We start from the raw sequence: 22,989 nt of genomic DNA, 5'->3' as shown, positions 1-22,989 counted from the left end.
TGGTTCGGTTATAATGGGTCTTATACCCAACCAGGAGACCTGCAGAAGCTTTACAGTGGGGCCTGAGCCTTGAATTTTCTGTGGGTTCCCCACCCATACTCTTCCTTGAAGAAAACGCCCCAATTTAAAAATTATTTTAAGTGAAATTCTTGATATTTGACTTTATATACAAATTTAACAGCTTTTTCAAAACCATTATTGTAGCATTTTATTCTTGATAATATATGTAGATTTGTATTTCATCACACTGAAAGAAATTTCAAAAATAAATCATGTAGAGATTTTTAAATTCAATTTATATGTCCGCTGCTTGATTAAACTTAAATATGTAAACATTCACAATGAATCCAAATGCACGCAAAGGTTGTAGTAAAAATTATTTAACTAATATTAAATAGTTATTAAAAAGGTCTTTTTTAAAAAAATTTTTTATGGGCTCAAATTGTGCCTTGATTTCTTATATCTTAATGCATGGAGAAATGTCCTTCAACCTCTCCATCTTGGCTCAATTTACTCATCATTAAAATGAGATTAATAACAAGACCTCATTATTGATTGTTGTGATCATTGAATGAGATTTGTGTAAACAGCTTAACCCAGTGAGTGACATATAGTAAGTAACAAATGATTAGTACTGTTAGATGGTAGCTGTGGAGGTATTTCTTACACCACTGTTCCTTTTTCCTACTTGAATTACTATGATAATACCCTCACAGACAGGTACCTTCTATCCCATCCACATTGCTGATGCTCAGTTAAATATTTGGGAAGATGTTATGTAAGGGTACAAACATGCAGCTAATAGAGAAATAACCCCTGAAGACTTAATGCCAAGCATGGAGATTATAGTCAACCATATTACATTATAAAATAAACTTCCAAGTTGCAAAGAGACCAGATCTTACTTCTATGCAAAAGAAATAATAATTATATGATGTGATAGAGGCGTTAGCTAATGCTACAGTGGTAATCATACTGTAATATGTAACTGTATCAAACCAACGTGTTGTATGCCTTCAATTTATACAATGTTATATGTAAATTATAGCTCAATAAAAAGTTATGAATTGTTTAATTCACACATGAAATTACAAGTATGTAGAGAATGTATGTTTTCCTTTGCTCCACTTTGTAAATTCAGAGAAAAGGCAGTCAAAATTCCATGATTGCTCTTTAAATCCAAGGTTTGTGGCCTTTTTTTTTTTTTTTAAGATTTTATTTATTTATTTGACAGAGACAGAGAGAGCAGGAACACAAGCAGGGGGAGTGGGAGAGGGAGAAGCAGGCTTCCTGCTGAGCCGGGAGCCCGATGTGGGACTCGATCCCAGGACCCTGGGATCATGACCTGAGCCGAAGGCAGTTGCTTAACCAACTGAGCCACCCAGGCGCCCGGTTTGTGGCCTTTTGATGGCAGACCTTGTAAAGGCAACTTTATTTTCTCAACTGCCTTTGCGAGAAAACGTACTCGCTAGTAAGGAGGCAGGCAAGAAATAGGAAAAAACAGCACCAACCGCTGATATGAGGATCTGAGTCTTACACCTTGTTCTGCCACTCCATATTACATGATCTCCAGCAAATAATCTCTCCTATTTGGGACACAGTGTCTTGTTTGTGATGAATGTATTAAATTAGATCACTAATACTCTGGTTTCTCTTCAGATCGCATTAAATTAGATCACTGCGTTGAGCTCTAACGTTCTTCTCCATTCCCTTTCTCTTTGCAAATATCATAGAGCTCACAGAGCAAATCTTCTCAAACATTAAAGGCCACTGTTGATTAGAAACTGAGGGAAAAAATGATGATTAAATTCGTGATAGGAAATAACACTTTCCTTTATTGAGATACATGAGAAGCACAAGGGCAGCATTATCAACATATCAAAGGTAGTTCTATGGGGAGGTTCTATTGCCAGAGGAAAGAGATTTGATTTTCAGCTGCCAAAATGCAGTGGGAGCTGACTGAAGCCTAAAGCAGGATTTTTAGAACCAAAAGCAGTAACATCAAATTGGGACGAGCCTGGGTAAAAAGCAGATGAATAACTGGTTCTTGTCCCACAAACAGATTTCATTAGGACTTCAATGAAAGCTGCTTGCTTCCTTCTTGTGCTTTACATGTTATTCCTGGGACTTAGCTCATCTCTGACTGAGTCCTCAATAGACCTGTAGCTCCCTCTTCCCAATCTGCTCCAAACAGATCCGAACTGGAAGGGAGAGGAGGCTACAGCCAAACCTGAGGGCTTAAGACCTGCAAGTCAAGTAATTCCCTAAGGAATGTGCATTCTGATCTAATCATCATCACAGCCACCATTTCAAATGGTTATATCCTTACCATCTCTGTTGTAAAGCTCTCTATTTGTAAATTATAAAAATAAAAAAAATAAATAAATAGGAAAATTGGTAATAACTACAAATATTTAAAAAGAGTGCAGGGGCACTGGGTGGCTTAGTTGGTAAGTGTCTGACTCGGTTATGGCTCAGGTCATGATCTCAGGGTCCTGGGATGGAGCCCCGTGTTGGGCTCTGTGCTCAGCAGGGAGTCTGCTTCATATTCTCTCTCTCCCTCTCCCTGGCCCTCCTGCTCGTGCTATCTCTTTCTCTCTGTCTCTAAAATAAATATATAAATCTCAAAAAAAAAAAAGTGTACAGTGTCTGGATAGCTTTAATAAAATTATTCACCAAAATTTAAATAATATGCTTCACATACATTTATAAAATTTGAGATAATAATACAAATGTAACAGAAATTAATTATAGCATAATTTTAGTCTTTGCAGAATACCTCTGTTAGATGTAATAAACTTTAAAAAATGAGATAAATCATTTGTTTTGTTATTTAACTTCCATTTAGGCTACAAGGCTTTTAAGTTAAATTCTACATGGGAATTTTTTACATCTTACACAGATGAATTAACAGCAGAATATAAATTTTGCCACCTTGAAACTTCGTAAGGGAGAAAAATTCCAAAATCTTACTTAACAAAATTCATAGAAAATCATATTTGATACAGAAAGAAATTCTTATTGTTGATTAGGAGTAGCAATAAGAAGGGATTCGAGAAGAGTAAGATATTCAAAAATATCTTGTTCTCTATTCTCCTACAGTGAAGAGGAAATTTGTATCCTATAAAAAAATAGCAGCGTACGGATCACAAGAGTCAGGTACCAGCTGCTCTGTCGAGTAATTAATGCTCCCAAATGTAATGGCGTTGTGTTATACTTCTCTAATAAGGCTTTAATATTTAATTGCAATGAAAATTGCCTTCAGGGGCGCCTGGGTGGCTCAGTTGTTAGGCGTCTGCCTTCCGCTCAGGTCATGATCCCAGGGTCCTGGGATCGAGTCCCGCATCGGGCTCCCTGCTCAGCCGGAAGCCTGCTTCTCCCTCTCCCACTCCCCCTGCTTGTGTTCCCTCCCTTGCTGTGTCTCTCTCTGTCAAATAAATAAATAAAAATCTTTAAAAATATATAAAAAATATAAAAAAAGAAAAAGAAAATTGCCTTCAGACAAAATTTTATATTTATGGTTATAGCCCAGAATGTTATTCTATGATGAAAGCTCAAGCCAAATAATGATTTTTAACATTTGGCATGTATCATTGAGCCAAATAGCGTGCCCCTGTAAATATGTATAAAGGTAGCCATTACCTCATGTGTTAGAGGAAGGAAAAACTAGAAATTATTTGTGCCCGTTTATAAATTGCAGAAAAGTTTAAACAATAGAGTTAAGAAGATAGATACCCGAATACATTGATGAATATAAAAGTAGTTTTTAACACATAAAAGTATTGCAGGTATGATCTTATTTGACTAAAAATGAATAAGCAATATCTTACATAGACTCGACCTACATAAGCTTGGAAAATGTCTCAGGGTATATACAAGAAATCATTAAGCATGGTTGACTTTAAATCTTTTTCTATTATCTATCTGAGTGAGAGAGAGCGAGCACAAGCAGGGGGAATGGCAGGCTCCCCACTGAGCAAGGAGCCTGATGTGGGACTTGTCCTAGGATCATGACCTGAGCTGAAGACAGACACTTAACTGAGCCACCCAAGTGCCCCAAGCATGGTTGACTTTAGAAGAGTGCACTTAGGACAGATGGGATGTCTTTTATTTGCCACATTCTTCTCATATTGTTAACCATAAAAATATTACTTTTATAATTTGGTGATAAAATTATAATCACTTACAAAAGTGATAAAACAAAGAATAAAAACCTATACATATTTTGACTGATATTAAGATATTAATTTGTTGGTTACTAATATTAGTTAATTGCATGTTCATAAAATTATTAATATATAATCATTTATTGATATTAGTTATTACTGATTGATCATAGCAAATTATTGACTGTAGTCATTATGATTCATCATTTAATAATTCACTTAACTCATCCACTAGATCATCTCTTTTTACTGGTCAAAAACTAATGCTGATAAGATCCATGTTAGAGATGCAAATATTTTATGATATATACATGTAGAATTTTAAAATTTTGTTTAATAAATCTATATAACTATAAAATAGAGGATGCAGAGGAAATTGAGCAATACATTGAAACAATAAAAAGTCCCATTGAAAACAAGGATATTTTCTAAGATATGAAGTCCGTGAGTCATTGGTGTGGGGATTACCAGGTCATATATATATATAACTAATGCCTCCTGTCACTTGTGAATTTTAATCAGTAGAGACCAGTTTGATCTTGTTCTTAAGTATTTTTAAGGAAGGGAGTGGAACACTACTACATCTAACTAACCTTCCAGAGAAACATGATATTTTCATGTCTAACTGAAATTGCTTCTTCTGACATTCAAATTTACTTCTCCTAAAATAGGCCCTAATATAAAACAAAAATCCCTAAATAATTTAGAAGAATAGAATGAAACTACTTGCTGAGTCTCGAAGGCTCCAGAAGCTGTTTTGACATGAGGAATGGAGCTGAATTTCAAAGTAGTCATACCATGTGAGGCGGTTCAACTGGGGCAGACCTGTGAGATTGCTTAGTGTTGAACACTTTGATAGAAGAGATACAAACCCACAATGCAACATGCACAACACGAGAGAAATCCAGAAGGTTCAAGAGAAGCAAGCAAAGGAGGAAGAAAAAAACATAAAATAGGAAAAGGAATTCACATGGCTAAGTTGTAATGCATATACTATATGCCCAGCTCTGCGCCAAGTGTGAAGATTTGGAGTCTGTCCCCTTACCAGTTAACAAATGTGTGGTGGCAAGGACTGAAAGTGAAATTAGAAGTGCAGAGGAGGGCCCCACAAATGTCAAGGGCAGACTGAAGGATGAGTGAGGCCTGGAAGAAAGCAGAGAAATTTTATCCACCAAAATTTTTCCACCAGTATTTTTCAGCCCCTGATGTGTCTGCACGCTCAGCCCATTTCTGTTGATATTTAACCACTTCACCATTTCCCCCATTTAGTTGTTTTGGGAAGTGAGGAGACAGACTTGTCAACTTGTCACCCGGTAAAATCCCTTGTCCTCCTTATGCAAGAAAGGAAACCCTGACTGAAACACAGAGCCACAAGACACATTAATATTATGATGTCTTAGGGTTGCACTTCCTAAAAAAACAGAAAAAGATTCATTTTCCTTGAATCTTACCAACAAAATACTCCTGGACTCAGAAACTGACAAGAGGAGAGAGAGAGGGAAAGAGGGAGAAAGAGAGAGAGGGAGAGAATGAATTCATCCCAACCATCTACATCACAAGGCACAGGTAACATTTACAATTCTCGCTTTCTTTCATAGATCTTTCTTTTGGGAGACATGATAAATATTTTGAGGGACAGGACAATAGAAAAGTCTCCACTAGAACAAAAGAAGGGAGACAGAGACAGTACACAAGAGAGGAAGCTGAGGCAGTGGTTAGGGACCATATGTTGTACTGAGGATCACTGGGCTGGATTCCAGGGAGGTGAATCAGACTGCTCTGCCCACCCTTTCCCTGTGTCGTGTTGGGCAAATCACCTCACTTCTCTGGAACCCACTTTCCTGTCTGTAAAATGTGTATCAGGAGGGAGGGGGAGAAGAGCTACTAGAGCTTGGCCAACGTTTTATCTGAATTGATTTACAGAGGGTTTGGGAAATGAAACACCGAAAAGAGGAGAGCAGGAGAGAGACAAGAAAAATAGAGGGGGCAAGAGGGAGAGAGGGGAAGACAAAGATAGGAAAAGAAGGGGAAAAACCTGGGAGACTTAGGAAGGAAATATTGCCCATCTGTCTCAGTTCATGAATCTTAAGATTAGCAATGGCTTATTCTAGTGGTTCTGAAAGATGGTTTCCAGACCAACAGCTTCAGCAGCTTCTGGGAACTTGCTGGCTCAGTACCGGGTCTAATGAGTTGTTAACTCTAGAGGTGAGGCGCCATTATCTGTGTTTCAACACACCATCCAAATGATTCTGATGCGTGCTGAAGTTTGAAAATTGCTCTATATAGAACAGTGCAAGTGGGAAGGAAATAAGTGGTTGAATAAGAATTTCTTTTGTATCTTGCTAGGGGAAGATTGACCATGTTTGCGTATTTCTTTCTACAGAGAAAAGATGCTTGTCTTCCCAAGTGCTCTTATGGACTGTTGCTGGGGTCTCCATGCTACTGCTCAGCGCCTGTTTTATCACCAGATGTGTTGGTGAGTTCGAAAGGTCAAGTTTAATCTCCCTGGTGAATATTAGGAGTAAAATCTTTCTTGTTGCCTGTGGGTTGTCTTCCCCCCAAAAGGGTATTTCTGTTCCACTTTCTTCCCTATTTATCTCCAGGTTATTGCTCAACTAGAACCCCAACTAGTACAGAACAGTTAACAAATTTCAGCGACCTCTGACACATTTCTAATGATAGACACTTTTCATCTCCTTGGTGGCCTTGAGCCCTCCCCTTTATACTCCTATCAATAGGGTAAACTTCTCCATGGGATCCTAGCCAGAGGCATGAAAAATCACTTTTTGGAAGAAAGGTAGGGAGGGTTGGCATAAGAGAAAGTGAAAACGCATTTGTTTTCTCTGAGCCTTTGGACCTGAAATAAAGTACATTCATCTTCATAAATCAGGAAAACCATGAAATGTGAATTCCCTCTTCTTTCTTTGAATAAGTAAATCTTGGTGCCTCTCTGTGTAGAAGGACAAATAGAAAAAAAAGAAAGAAAGAAAAGAAAAGAAAAAGAAACCATGATGATTATTGGTACTTTTGTTATAAATACAAAAATGATAAGATTTATTTTTTATCAAGAGTAATGAATATTAACTCTGCCCCTTTCTTTACAGTGACATATCGTGTCTTTCAACTCTGTGATGAGAATAAGTTCCAGCTACATGAGGCGTTCATGGACTTCTCCTGCTCCAATGATGGATCGGGTATAATAGTCCTCAAATTTGAACATTAACATTTATACATCAACAGTTTTTTTTAAAGATTTTATTCATTTATTTCAGAGAGAGAGAGACAGAGAGTGCAAGCATGAACGTCAGGGAGGAGCAGAGGGAGAAGCAGACTTCCCGCTGAGTAGAGAGCCTGATGCGGGGCTCCATCCCAGGACCCTGGGATCATGACCTGAGCCAGAGGCAGATGCTTAAACAACTGAGCCACCCAGAAGCCCTTATATCAACACTTTTTTTTTTTTTTTTGGCTTCTAGATTGATTTGGGGACAAGTAAAGTAGTTGGATGATGTTCTGTTTTTCAAAAACGAAATGTAAAATCTTGCCTGTACTATATGAGAATGCTGAGGAATTGGTAAGAAGACAGTTTTAGAACTTTGAAAATGCAATTAGCATTGAGACAGGAAATCTTGGGGACATTATAGAAAACTTTTAGAATAAATTTGAGATATGTCTTAACAGAAAATCTAGAAGTGGAAGGTATTATCTCCAGGAATGCATTTTCTCTCCATTCTTCACTTGCTTCCAAATGAGGTGAAGGAGAAAAAAATATATAGAATAGGGAATTTGGAAATATTTCAGAAATATACTCCCTACGCTCTTCTATATATAGTCTTGTTCCAAGTCTTAGCAAAATGCTACATGATGCTCCTCTGGGCTAGGACACTCATGGAAACTTCTCTCCTCCTAGGTTCAGTCAAAAATTGCTGTCCATCGGACTGGGTACATTTTCAATCTAGCTGCTACTTCTTTTCTACTAACACCATGTCCTGGGCATCAAGTTTAAAAAACTGCTCCAACATGGGAGCCCATCTGGTTGTTATCAACACGCAGGAGGAGCAGGTAGTTGGAGTGCAGCCTCCTCTGGTGTCAATGTGACCTTCTTCACAGGATCTATCCCTTTCTCCATACGTGTATACAGTGTTTGGACCACAGTTACTATTTGTTAAATGAATGTATTGAAACGCATACTGTTCCTACTATTTTTGTAAGTCGATACTTACTCTATTTTCATCACTAGAAGAGTCTTAAAAAAAGGGAATTTTCATGTTCAGTTTCTTTATTAGGAAGACAGGGCAGGGGCAGGGGGAAGGGCTGGGAGTTCATTTTAGAATGGCTATTAGATTGATGAGCATATCACATGATTATGTCAGATATGTCAAAGATGCGTCCACTATCTTTAAGCTGTGATGAATAATGTTTCATGCTGGATATATACAGTAGATTTTGCTACAAATAACAGTAGATAAACTTTGAATGAGTTATTGAGAACCTCCTTGTCTGTTAAAGATTTGATTCTACAGTAGGTATATTTTTACCACAATAAAAAAAAATGAGGAGATAATCCTCCATGATCTTACACTTTCAGAGCCACTTATCTATTATCTGTAGTAAATGTCCTACTTTATCTTTTAATAACAATTACCGTCAACATTTGTTCAAAATTGGAATAATTGATCTCCTTTTTTTTTTTTATCGTGTTGCTTCCATAGGAATTCCTTTACTTTGCGAAACCTAAAAGGAGAGAGTTCTTTATTGGACTGACAGACCAGGTGAATGAGGGTCAGTGGCAATGGGTAGATGGAACACCTTTGTCAGAAACTCTGAGGTAATTTCCTTCTTGCAGGAGAATTTTAACACTGTCTCAAATCCCAGAGTTAGACCATTGTTGCATGGAGTTCTCAGAACCTCCTTCTGTTCCATGAGATATCTTCAGGTCAAACTTTGGTGATAACGACATGCAAGAAGATAGACGAAGGAAGCATGAGGATCTAGTGCTCCCACTTCTGAGACTATTTGATTAAAGGGGAAATAACAGATGAAAAGAAGGAGAGGGTTAGAATTAAAGACTAATTCATTGGAAATGCTGCAGAGACAGAGTGAAATTCAGAGTCTTATGCCCCAAACTAGTAAATGAGACAAAAATAGTGATTTGAAAAGCAGATTTATGGAGTGTCTCTTTTCTCCTTAATAATGACCTTACATCATTAGAGCACAGCACTTCGGAGTTTTCAAAGTTTTTATCTCATTCATTATTTCATTTTACCTAAATTACACCTTTCTGAGATACATTGATATTATTAATCTTCACTTAGCATTTAAGGAAACTAAAGGTCAGGAAGGTTAATGTCAGTTCTAAGAGTACAGGCCAGATGCGCTGAGACTTTAGAAAGTTGCTTCACTACAGCACTGTACCACCACTGAGGTATGTACCTAAGTGAGTACAAACTCAGTGTGGAATATAAGGAACCAAACTTAAGATGAGATATGAGTGCAAAGGAAATAGACCCACCGAATATCAATAGCTACTCCTTATGGGTGGACAACCATGAGGGAGCATGACAGAATAGAATGTCAGGAATATCCAGTTCAGCTTCACTCCTCATAAACTCTATGACTTAGACAAATGGTTTAGCTTTTCTGGGATTCCTTTTCCTTATCAATAAAATGGAGATTATAGGGGCGCCTGGGTGGCTCAGTTAAGTGTCTGCCTTCAGCTCGAGTTGTGATCTCGGGGTCCTGGGATCAGGCTCCAAGTGGGGCTCCCTGCTCAGCAGGGAGTCTGCTTCTCCCTCTCCCTCTGCCTCTCCCCCTGCTTGTGCGCTTCCTCTCTCTCTGCCAAATCAATAAAATCTTTAAAAAAATCAATAAAATAATAAAATAAAATGGAGATTATAATGCCTAACTAACAAAACTGTTGTGAAGTTATACAACACAAATATCATTTGCCTAGCATAGTAGATGACTTGACTTCTTCTAGCTGGGATTTTAAATCTCCTGCATTATTCTCTTTCAGCTTCTGGGATGTCGGGGAGCCCAATAATATAGTGACAGTGGAGGACTGTGCCACCATCCGAGACTCTTCAAATCCCAGGAAAAATTGGAATGATGTGCCTTGTTTCTTCAATATGTTTCGGATTTGTGAACTGCCAGAAATAAATGTCTCAAGCAACAAAAAAATTCTCTAAGAGCAGAAAGCACAACTTAAATGCATAAATATGGAGACACAAGAGCATGAACACAACTCCAACCTGAGAGAACTGTGTGCCGCATTTAATGAGGACTCCATAGGGACTTCGGGAGGACTTTGTTGCTTTCGCTACCAATAAAAATAAGTCATTTCAAATGTTATAATTTGTGATACTGATTGATGTGCTTGTTTCTCCATATTGGTCTCAGGATTTCTCAAAACTTACCAAGCAATTCTCGAACTAATGCCAGGAAAAGAAAATTATGCTCCTTTGGGCACATTTGCTTCATTTGTGAATACTGATGTGAAAATAGAGGGACATAGAGCAAGTACAGAGCCCAGCAAGAAGAGGATTTTCAAAGTGACTTTGAACAATCCCCTGAATTCAGGCTTTGGTCAATTCTTTTTCTTTCTGCCTCCTGAAAAGCCTGCCTTGTCTTCTTGATTGCTTACCACCCATTTTTACCCCTGCCCGAGCAGGTATCCTCACTATGTTTTCCTGTACAAGAGTAAGAAACGCCCTCAAGTCATGAAACTTATTCCTGCTCCAAAGACATGTGGACTTCCTGGGTAAAGGCCTTGACTGTGTCTCGCTAGGAAAAGGCCATGCTAAGCTTCAGCTCCAAACAGACTATTATTCAGTCCGTTCATCCCAAGAACTCCCTTTCCTCTTTATTCTCTTCCACTGAATAACTGAATCTCACCTGAGTTTGTGGCTATTGTTCAGCTAGGGTCCAACAGTCAAATTGTTCTAGGAGAACATTCAGCTTGACAATTTCCTATCTCAAGCCTATCCACTATTTGCCTGATATTTTTTTCAGTACTGATAAGGTTATTCAAGAATATTTAAATAACATAGCACCTTTAATAACCATGTTTCTTGCACACAGCACCATAAAGAGACCCTCAAAATTCATATATTGGAATGAATGTGTAATCATGAAATGGGAAAATTCAACTGAATAAGTGAATATAATGTATTATCTTTCCCTACAAATGTTTATTCCTCTTAGGTATAAGGGATCACATGTGGTTTTGAAACCAATATGCCTTTAAACCAAAAGTCATTCAACCAAAAAGTAATCCAGTACATATATCTTCTACTTTCTAATTCTCTTTTTTCAAATTATAAACATCAATGAAAGACATATGGAAATGCTTTTGTTCACCATTGTTTCTCTGTTGTTGGCTATAATTTGATATTTTAAATTTTATTTTAATATTGAAAGATATATGAAATTAGTATACATTATCACCATGTATTTATAATTTGTAATGCAATTAACTTTATCTTCAAAGTTTGGCAAGAAAAGAAACAATCACTCAGGGTTTAGTGGTTAAAGATCAACAGAACCCAAGTTATTTATCTGGAAAATTCTGAGGGGTAGATCATCTGGTTGAAACTATCTTAAAATATATTTTACAATAGGACCTACAAAAATACTTAGGCATCAGAAAAGCCAGAAAGTTCCAAAAAATAAAAGAGTATAATCATCTGTAGTCCCAAGACTGTATTCCCAAAGTAAACCACTGTTAAGATGTAAATATTACCATTTGGGCCCTAAATATTTTAAAGAAAAACCATTCTAATACATTTGGTGAAAATGATACATGCTCATTATCAAAAGTTTTTATTTGTATGTTATTATGAATATGTAAATATTATTCACAGCTGAATCTTGTACTGTATCATGATTATATATTATATTATATACATTCTTAAACACATTTTGCTTTTTGTATAGCTAATATTGGCAGCATTTTTTATTTATCTAGTTTTCTATGTACTGATTAATAATGCATCCCTTAACTATGCAGAATTGTACATCACATCTCAATGCATTCAAATACATCTTATCAGTCCCATATTTTCAAGAAGAAAAGAAATCCTCTTGGAACTGTCTTCCTTTTCTGATCTGAACTGGGATTGTTCTCACGGTTTCTTTCACAGCCATTATTTTGTTGATTTTTATTATATAAAGGAAATATTTTGTCACTTAAAGGTTATTTCAGATTATGATATACCGATATAATGAAACACTATTTAGTTATTTGGAACAAGGTATAAAACATTTCCCAAACTATATTTTTAAGTAAAAAATGTAAGATGATTACCCCAAAGAACAAATAATCCAATTAAAAAATGGGCAGAAGACATGAACAGACATTACTCCAGAGAAGACATCCAGATGGCCAATAGACACATGAAAAGATGCTCAACATCACTCATCATCAGGGAAACACAAATCAAAACTACAGGGAGATATCACCTCACACCTGCCAGAAAGGCTAAAATCAAAAACACAAAAAACAACAAGTGTTGGCAAGGATGTGAAGAAGGAATCCTCTTGCACTGTTGGTGGGAATGCAAACTGATGCAGCCACTGTGGAAAACAATATGGAGGTTCCTCAAAAGTTAAAAATAGAACTACCATACGATCCAGTAATCACACTACTGGGTATTTACCCAAAGAATACAAAAACACTAATTCAAAGGGATACATGCACCCAGATGTTTATTGCAGCATTACCTACAATAGCTTAACTATGGAAGCAGCCCAAGTGTCCATCAATTGATGAATAGATAAAGAATATGTGCTATATATACAACAGAATATTATTCAGCCATAAAAAAGGATGAAATCTTGCCATTTGCCCAAGTGGATGAAGCTAGAGTGTATTATGCTAAATGAAGTAAGTCACTCAGAGAAAGACAAATACCACATGATTTCACATATGTGGAATACAAGAAACAAAACAAATGAGCAAAGGAAAAAAAGAGAAAGAGAGACAAACCAAGAAACAGACTTTTAATTATAGAGAACAAACTGATGGTTACCAGAGGAGAGGTGGTAGGGAAAGGGGGAAAGAAGGGATGGGGATAAAAGAGTACACTTATAATGAAAAACAGACAAAACCCCTGAGATTCATGGGGGAAAAAATTGCAAGATGTTTAAGACAATGTAGATAATGTTTCTATTAGTGTAAAAAAAGGTAGGTTATATATGTATATACATTTATATAACACATATTTAAACATATACAGAAATACATATAAGAAACGACAATCATATTTTTTCTGAAGAGGCATTCAAGGGACTGGAGTTCAGGGTGGAAGATTTAACTTATACTTTCATTTATATTTTTCCTGTTTGCCTTTTTAACACATATATATCTTACTTTTTCAAAGACAAAACCAGAATTTAAATTTTTTAAGTGTTTCAAACTTCTAGGACTACCACAATGTCCTAATAAATTTTGCAGTTATTTTTATGAAATTACTGTCAGCTGTCTTAAAGAAATTATGAAGAATAGGAGAAGTGCCATGAGAGTTGGGAACAGATTGAAAGGGGCTGAGGGGAGAAACAGGGAGACCAGTCAGAGGCTACTGCAATAATCCAGGTAAGAAAGGTGGTCTGTGGTGGTCACCATAGAGGTAATAAAAAATAATCAGACTGCAAGAAATAGATTAGGGAGTGCCTGGGTGGCTCAGTCGGTTGAGCATCTGACTCTTGATTTCAGCTCAGGTCATGATCTCAGGGTTGTGAGATTGAGCCCCATGTTGGGCCCCACGTCAGGCTCCAGGCTTGGTGGGGAATCTGCTTGAGATTCTCTCTCTCCCTCTGACCCTCCTCCCTCTCTCTCTCTCTCTCTCTCTCTCAAATAAATAAATAAATCTTAAAAAAAGAAAAAAACACAAACATTTAGAGGGTTTGTCATAACTGGGGCTAAAAGAATGGCATACCACTACCAGTTGGAATACCCTGCGTTTGAATCTTAAGAGCTAAAAATCTGAGCAGAGGAAAACAATGACTAAGAGATTGCATCATTTGAGCCATTGTGTTCAGTATGTAATCGATGCATACCAACCGAAAAAGAAGTACTCTGATATACTGTCAAGAAAGGAAAGTTAATGAAAACGGATTCTCACAGAAAAGATGATTCCTGCCACCATACCACACAAAAACACATTATCTTGAATGAAGAGAACAAAAATAAATAAGGCCATCATAACTGAAAATGTTTTATTTTCTCAGCAGGTTTTCTCTGTCCCAACGGTGTGGGTACATTCTTCCCTAGTCTAATTAGTTCTTCTTTTCTGTCGCCATACAAGGACTCCTTTGGAGGTTTCTAGTTGAATGCTGTTCCAGGTAATTTACAAATCCTTTTTGTCTCAAAGTTACAAGGAAAATCATTCCAGGCCCATTTGCCTTGAACATTAACAAGGACAACACAATTTTCTTCCTGATTGTTCGGTTCACCCTTATGCCATAATCTGAAATGAAAGAAAAAAAATATATATATAAATATATATTTATATTTGTGTGTGTGCGTGTGTGTGTGTGTGTGTGTGTGTGTGTAGGTTGGGGGACATGCAGAGAAAATGCCTCTGGTGAAAAATTTGGAGCTGCATTGTCTAATAGAAGTATCATAGTATATTAGTATAGAGATTACTCAACACATAATGTTCTTTTCTGAGTAAGCATTTCTACATCAGTATATTCCAGCCCAAATGAATTCTGCTTGCTATCTTCTCACCTTTGCCTATAAAGCTCTTTCACCCCAGTCAACATACTCACAAATTATGTGGGTTAAATGGTGTTTTGTCCACCAAGGACCACCGGCCTTCATGGTTCTTAAGTCCCAAGAAATAGGAAAATCGTTGATCCAAAAATTGAATAATAAAATTCTGCATAAAAATGTAAATTTTTATAAGTATATTTGCATTTATCATTTAATAGCTATTATATTAGGAAAAGAGAGAAAAGGTCAGATAGATTATTAGCTAAGCACAAAAGCATTGTCATCAGACAGATCTGCTTTCAAATCCTGCCTCTGCCAAGATTTCTCATCTTCAAAAGGACAACTCTACTACCTCACAGAGTTACTGTGAAGAGTAAGGGAGATCATACTTGCAAATCACTTAGCACAATGTTTAATAGGATCAGATTTTTAAAAACTTTTGTTTTTAAAATTGCCTTCTTTAATTGCATGTGTATTAAATTAAGTTCCATTTTATTCAAAGAGTTGGTGAACCTATAGATTGCAAAGCCATGGGAACAGAATCCTCTGGGAAACCCCTCTAACTAAGAAAAGAGTTGAATATGAGTTATGGTACATATATAGAAGTATATTACATGAGGAAATACATTTGTTTTTAAAGAACCGAATTAAGCTTAAGAATTTTTTTTTACTTAGAATTACAACCGCACAACTGAATTATTTTTCCTATGCTTTCTCCTGAGAAGTTATTTCAGTCCTGCTTAACCATTCATTTATTCACTTAATCACCAAACATTTATCAAGACCTATCCAGTGTGCCTAGCACTATGCAGGACTTTGGAGATGCAAAGATTAGGAGAGCACAGCTGCAGCCCTCTATAAAGCAGAGTCATCGGCAAAGACAGGGCAGTGAACAGATAACCTCACTACAGTGATGTAAGTGCCATGATCACACAGTGCGGAAAATATCATGGGAGTATCTCCAAATTAGAACAGGGAGGCTGGAGTAGGGAAGGTAGTCAGGGTAGTTTTCTGGAGGAAATAACATGTGAATCAAATCTGGAAAGACCAGAAGTGGGCCAGATGAAGAAAAATGAGGGAGGAAGATAAAACAGATGAAGCAAAGGCACAGAGGCAGAGCAGAGCAATTCCTCTTTCTCTGCAAAGAGATTCAAACCAGCAGAGAGATGGATGGGAGCCTCCCAACATACCAACTCAGCTTCTGTGCTGATGGTGGCCAGATGAGCCCCCATGCTCGTGCAGTTCCTTTTGCTCTCAGCCCATGTCTTGTTGTCATTAAGAGGAAAATAGCAGTTGGACTGGAAGGCTCTCCAGCCAAAAGGACAGCAATTCCAGGTGCTCCCTCATGAGAAAATTGAAATGAAAGTCAGTTACAAAGGAGCATTTCATCTGTAACAGATTGCATAGCTATTCTGCTAACTATCCAGTTAACATTTTTTGGAAATAATACCAGGATTACCAAAATCATTCTGTTCCCCTTTTTTAAAAATCCTGAAAATTACATTTCTAAATATTTCTGAGCAAAAGTATCTGAATCACATAGTGACTATACGAAAATTACAAGATATTCTCTCAGAAGACAACATCATTTTTCAATGTCCTTACATGTATTTACTTCCATATTTGAAGTGCTTCTAGGACAAAGCCTTTCGCAGGAAATTTTATCTAAAGGGGGTAGAGAACCTACTAGAACTCTCAAGCATTTCCCCATCCTCCCAAAGGATGGGGGATTTTACAAATTCTAGCTTAATAAGAGACAAAGTCACTTCAGCAAAGCTGTATATTCTAGGAGGAAACAGTCCTTAAGATATGGCTGAATTAAAAGAAAATGGAATTAAATTAATGTTATATTTTGGATGCCAAAAATGGATCCTAAATGTGTTGTTATATTCTCCAGTTATTCAACTGATTACAGTCATGAGAAATCTATTTCTTTTATTGATGTTCACTCTTACACCAGATACTCTTGTTGTTTTAATCTCTCCTGGTTTACTACTGATTACTTTAAATCAGATTATGAACCTAAATGGAAATGGAAGTAAGAAAGAAATTCTCCTATGCCCTTTTCTTTTTTTTTAGATTTTATTTATTTGTGAGACAGAGAATGAGAGACAGAGAGCATGAGAGGGAGGAGGGTCAGAGGGAGAAGCAGACTCCCCGCCGAGCAGGGAGCCCGACGCGGGACTCGATCCCGGGTCTCCAGGATCATGACCTGAGCCAAAGGCAGTCGCCCAACCAACTGAGCCACCCAGGCGCCCCTATGCCCTTTTCTATCTACCTGTCAATTTTGACTTCTCTCTGGTGCATGTCAGCTTCGTGTGGTACTCTGGTAACTTGAACACTCTTGTGTCTCTCCTGCAGCGTAGAATGTTGTGATGAGTCACTGTCAAAAGGGAAAAGAGTTAGTTTTCTTTTCCTATATGATCACTTAATTAGGGAAATAGGAGCTGATCATTCTGGTCCTTCTCTTCCCCTAAGAGTTAAGGTAAGTAACTCCTATTCTTACTACCCAGTTCCTTTGTTCCAGCTCCAGGTGAATAGGTTGAAAAGAGTTGTCAAAAACTAACATTTTTATTATCATATTATCCATTTTGTGCTTTATGGGAGTAGTTCTGCAAACCTTTATGTATATATGCTTTTAAGCATATTTTTCCATCAGAATCTGTGTAAGAGTGGAGATTTTTAGTAAACATTGTGATAGTTCTGCCAAGTTTTATGAGCCATATATATTTATTTATCTTTTAAATATTTTTACTTCGAGGGGCACCTGGGTGGCTCAGTTGGTTGTCTAACTCTTGATTTTGGCTCAGGTCATGGTCTCAGTGTTGTGAGATCAAACCCCATGTTGGGCTCTGCGCTGGGCATTGAGCCTGCTTAAGATATTCTCTCTCTCTCCCCCACTGCCCCTTGCCTACCCCGTTTGCACTCTCTCTCCCCCTTTCTCTCTCTCAAATAAATAAATAAATAAATAAATAAATAAATATTTTTACTTTGAAACATAACCAAGTGCAAAGAAGTGAAAAACACAAATGTACAGTTAATCAAATTATTGTAAAGTGAAAACTCCAGGTAACAACAATCTGGCTTAAGAAACACAACATTGCCAACACCCCAGGTGGCCTTCACATCCCAAATACAACCCACTTCCTCTCTCTTAAAGGTAACTATGCCATGGATTTTGAAGTAATCACTTTGTGCTTTGCTTCACAATTTTACCACTTGATAACATATCCCTATACCATACAGATCAGATTTGCCTGCTTTGAACTTTTATATAAATAGAATGATAAAATATGCATTATTTTGGTTCTGTCTTTTGCTTAGTGTTATTTCTTAATGCACTAAAATGTATTTATATATTTTTCTTCTGGTCGACATTTGCATTGCTTCCAGTGTTTGACTATTATGAACTATACCATTCTGAGCATTTTTGATCATGCATCCTAGAGCACATAAGCATGCATTCTGTAGGCTATATGCCTGAGTGGAATTGCTGGTAATGGAATATACATAGTGCCAACTATGATAGTGGCAAAGTTTTCCAAAGTGGTTGTACTGCTCTATGCTCCCACTAGCAGCAATTCTTTGGAGGTCCAGTTGCTCCACATCATCATCAATATCTAATAGTGCCAGACTTTTTAATTATTGCCATCCTGGTATGTTTGCAATGGTATCTCATTGGGAGTTGAATTTTCATTTCCCTGAAAACTAATGAGCTTGACATTTTTTGTGTGTTCATTAAACATTTCAATTTTTCTTTCCTATAGTGCCTATTCAAAATTTTCCTATTTTCCTGCTGTATTGTCAGGATTTTTTTCCTACTGATTTGAAAGAATTGTTTATATATACCGTACATTAATTTTTTTATCAATTATATGCATTACAAACACCTATGGCTGTTTTCTTTCTTTGTATTTTTGTTGTACACTAATTCTTGCTTTAATATAGTATAATTGGTCAATATTTTCTTCATTGGCTAGCACATTTTATGACTTAAGAAATCATTCCCTGCCTTGAGGATATGAATATATTCTCCATTTATTTTCTAAAAAGCATTATTGATTTGCTTTTCACATTTGGCCAAGAATCCACATCAGGTTGGTTTTGTCTATGATATACAGGAGACTGATTTCATTTTTTGAATAAGGATAATCAGTGGTGCTCTAGCACATTAATTGAACAAAGTTGTCCTTTCCCTGTGACTGCAGTACCCCCTTCTGTTTTATATAAAGAGTTCATACATGCAGGATCTGTAACTAAGCCCTCTATTCCTTTCCTCTGGTCTATTTGTCTGTACTTGCACCTAAACTGTATTACTGTAATTATAATAACTTTATACAAGGTCTTGCTATTAGAAAGAACAAACCTTTCAACTGTTCTTCTTTTCAAAGCCAGACTATGGTCCATCTGAAAGTTGCGTTTTTGCTGGTTATTCTTTACTGATAAGATACAGCCCTTTGTAATCTCAGTCAAAAATGGGGAATGATTTACTACAGCCACCAACCTTCATATGTATAGAAAAGGGTTTAACTTCCATGTGTCATTCCCTGACACAAGACAGCACCATCAAAGAATAGAAGGTTAAAAATGTAGCTCTGGATTTTAAATTCAAGACCCTGAAAAGCAATATGGATTGAAATGTTGGGGGTGGGGGGGATCAAAATAACAAAAAGCTTAGAGGAACTTTATGAATGTTTGGGGAAATTCGTGAGTTCCATTTCAGCTAATAACTTACCCAAACAGTCTGCAATAAAACAAGCACTGAGAAGTGAGATGAAAAAAACAGCAATGGCCCACGGGATCAGCTGGTAATGCTGGCCTCCTACTAGGACAAAAGGAAAGATAAATACATTGTCTTCTCTGCCAGAACAACTAGGGAAGATATTCTACTGAGAAGCAAGCTAAATACGAGATCATCCACAATATTTTAGATCTAGAGGAGAGCTTAAAGATTTCCTCCTGAATAAATCAGTTTTAGAGCTTACAGATAAAAACATACATACATACATACATTAAAATGTAAACTTTTTTTTGAAGGGAAAGGCTTTTTATAAGACAGAAAACCCAAAAATCATAAAAAATTGATAATTTGGGTCCATAAATATTAAAACATCCATATAACACAAATAATGTTAAAACACAAGGGACATATGAAAGAAAATTTTGTCACAATATTAATGTCTAGACTGTACAGAGAATTTCAAAAATCAATTTGAAAACTGAGCAAAAGTTTGACCAGGAAATCTGCTGAAAATTTAGTTTGCTGAAATTATAAATGACCATTAAACAAAAAAGTATGATCAAAGAAATGTAAACTAAAATATTATGGTATAATTTTCACATATGAGCTTTTTAAAAGAAAATAGAAAATATGTAGTATCAGCAAGACTGAGAAGAAATAAACTCTTTTGGTGAGGAAACACATGCATATGCTAAACTATAAATTAGAAAGCCTTTAGACAGACCAAGTTAGTAGCACTTATCAATTTTTAAATGCATCACATTTGCCACAACAATTTCAATTCTAGAGTTTTATCATATAGAAATAATTGAACTTATTTATATGGAAGAATATTCATTGCAGTACTTTTGGAAATAGAAAAAAAAACCCACCAGAGATCAATACTTGCATGTGTATTATTAATAGTACAGATTCTAAATGATGGTGAATCTTTATGATGGAATTCTTCACGGCGATTCAAATAATCCTATATATCAGTATGTATTGACAGAAAAAGTCTCCAAGACGTATTGTTATATAAAAAGTTGTGTTTCAGGACCAGTGTACATTATGGTCCCATTGAAGTTTGCCATGGTGGAGCGATGAGGTGAAGCAAAACATTAATTTTAAAATTATATTTTACTGCATTTGTTCTATTTCTCAAAAATATTGCTTAATATTCTTGTAATACAAATACATTGTGACCCTTAAGTACAGCATAAAATGGGATAAAGTCAGAGCCTCAGGTAAACTGTGAGCCTTAGTCAGTGTGTTTTGTCTATCTTCCTTCTTCCTCTTGCCTTTAAAAGAAGCTTCCCAAATTACTCTCTTTCTTTCCATCTTATTTTTCTTTTGTATAATTTATCTCTTCTCTTGGCCCAATTTATGTTTCACAAAGAAGTTTCTCTTACCCAACATACTTGAATCTATCTATGACCTTCCTCTTCACCAAAGTCATTGTCATTTCCTTTAACTCCTCATCATCATCATCTTCAATTTTCACAACTGCAACTATCATTAATTCATATTTTTAAATCTTAGTCATAATTACATTTACCTCTTTAAAACTGAGAGGAGAGAATGTACTCACATTTATTTTGAGGTTCTTCTCGCCCCATTGTGGGTTAACTCTCTTGCTGTCCAGTGGTTGGCAGAATGAGAAGCCTCTTCTATTTTTGCCCCAAGTGTGTATTTCCGTGGGTAAGGAGTATACCTTCAGAAATACTTGAGATTGAATATTAATCTTACTTATTCTGGTAAGATCAGAAAGTTCCCCATATAAAAGACAAGTCAAAAGAAGAAGTCTTTTCAAAGACAAGTCTCCTTTGATTCACTCTGGGAGACAGAGCAAAGACAAAAGGAAATTGGGAAAGCAACACCCAAAACAACCAGTAGAAATTTCCATTAAGTACGTTGCAATCACTAGATTAGTGTGTCATGTGAAATTTCTCAATTTGTTTTTATTCATTGAAACAAAAAGTTTAGCAATGCCCTAAAAGAATAATCATTAGGCTTAATAAAAATTTAACAAACATTCCTTCATCTTTCTTCCTTCCTCTTTTTTTTTTTTCTTTTGGATGTTATATTTTCAAAGGCAGTTACATGCTTGAGGTAAATTCTGCCTTAAAAAGTTCTCTGAGCTGACTAAGCTGTGTGCAAGATGGCAAAAGACAATGTGAGCAATGAGCTAAAGCTTTTTTTTTTTTTAAGATTTTATTTATTTATTTGAGAGGGAGAGTGAGAGGGAGAAGCAGACTCCCTGCTGAGCAGGGAGCCCAATGCGGGGCTCGATCCCAGGACCCCAAGATCATGACCTGAGCCGAAGGCAGATGCTTAACTGACTGAGCCAAACACCCCTGAGCTAAAGCTTTTAATGTACACAATGTATGTATATTGTATGTAAAGAAACAATAACTTCTGTTTTGGGGTTGAGAAAGGGATGGTGGAGCTGTTGATTAAATCCTCAAATCTTCCTAGATGAAAGAAAATAAGTTTATTAAGGCAAAGGAAAAGGAAATGTAACATTCTGTGATAAAGACATCATCAGGGTCCCTGACTTCTTTTACAGTGCTATCATGGACTGAATGTTTGTGTCCCCCACCCATGTTGGCATCGTGATCTCAAATGTTCCAGCCTCTAGAACTGTGAGATATAAATCCCCGTTGTTTAAGCCACCAATCTATGGTATTTTGTTACAGCAGCCTGAGATCACAAAAACAAGTACCTAGCAGCTTAGAGATCCTTCTTAAATTCTAGCTTCCAAAATATGGCCCTTCACCTGCCTTTTTCCTTAAGCTACAATATTACTTTAAGTATATATACATATACACATATATACATATACACACATATATATACATATATATTTAGTGATCTTGAATGAAATACTACTTTGCTATGTAAAGCTGGAAGTGGGAGGAAGTAAAATTATAAATTTGACAACACATATATTTTTCAACACTGTCACAGTCAAAAGTATTCCCACAGCAATAATAGTCTCTACCCACAAACTCTCAAAGCAACCCTAGAAACTACATCTTTGTCTAAAGTAATATGTGTTCTTTATTAAAAGAATCTAGGAGTCTTAGAGGATATACAAATCCCACCTAGAACAGAAAAAAATAAACCACACCTGGCATATTCTGTGTTCCCAGAAAACAAACATGATTTCAAACACATGAGAGAAACTGTGCTCTAGAAAGTTTCCTGAGCCAAATGAAAAGATGTATCCAAGAGATAGTTAAGATCACAAAAAGACAGGGGCGCCGGGTGGCTCAGTTGGTAAAGTAAGTGTCTGACTCTTGATTTCAGCTCAGGTCATGATTTCAGGGTTGTGGGACTGAGCCCCACACTGGGCTCCATGCCCAGCAGGGAGCCTGCTGAGATTCTCT

At 36.6% G+C, this 22,989-nt stretch overlaps 2 protein-coding genes across 3 annotated transcripts in view; one reads left to right on the top strand and one right to left on the bottom strand.

The window, feature by feature from the left end:
* The first annotated feature begins 5,449 nt into the window (after positions 1-5,449).
* Positions 5,450-10,514, top strand: LOC118025491 (C-type lectin domain family 4 member E-like). The gene is made up of 6 exons (XM_035027890.1): positions 5,450-5,732; positions 6,550-6,642; positions 7,271-7,360; positions 8,074-8,225; positions 8,876-8,991; positions 10,180-10,514. The coding sequence occupies exons 1-6, from the start codon at positions 5,696-5,698 to the stop codon at positions 10,349-10,351; spliced, it is 660 nt and encodes a 219-aa protein (XP_034883781.1). The 5' UTR covers positions 5,450-5,695; the 3' UTR covers positions 10,352-10,514.
* Positions 10,515-14,364: 3,850 nt separating this feature from the next.
* The window catches only part of LOC118025706 (C-type lectin domain family 4 member D-like), a 72,182-nt gene continuing 63,557 nt past the window's right edge, over positions 14,365-22,989 (bottom strand). Inside the window, exons 4-9 of one of the 2 annotated variants that reach the window (XM_035028305.1) lie at positions 21,189-21,322; positions 19,613-19,702; positions 17,156-17,260; positions 16,068-16,219; positions 14,934-15,043; positions 14,365-14,629 (exon numbers count right to left, since the gene is read on the bottom strand). In XM_035028305.1, the coding sequence (XP_034884196.1) occupies positions 14,485-14,629; positions 14,934-15,043; positions 16,068-16,219; positions 17,156-17,260; positions 19,613-19,702; positions 21,189-21,216 (630 nt within the window). In that variant the 5' untranslated portion in view covers positions 21,217-21,322 and the 3' untranslated portion in view covers positions 14,365-14,484. The remainder of the gene's footprint in view (positions 14,630-14,933; positions 15,044-16,067; positions 16,220-17,155; positions 17,261-19,612; positions 19,703-21,188; positions 21,323-22,989) is intronic. The other variant, XM_035028307.1, reaches the window with a different exon arrangement.

This window comes from Mirounga leonina, unplaced genomic scaffold (genome assembly GCF_011800145.1).
Source record: "Mirounga leonina isolate KUSES-001 unplaced genomic scaffold, KU_Mleo_1.0 Mir_201, whole genome shotgun sequence".
Lineage (NCBI taxonomy): Eukaryota > Metazoa > Chordata > Mammalia > Carnivora > Phocidae > Mirounga > Mirounga leonina.
Note: the sequence above shows the minus strand (reverse complement) of the source record. Positions and strands in the feature narration are given on the sequence as shown.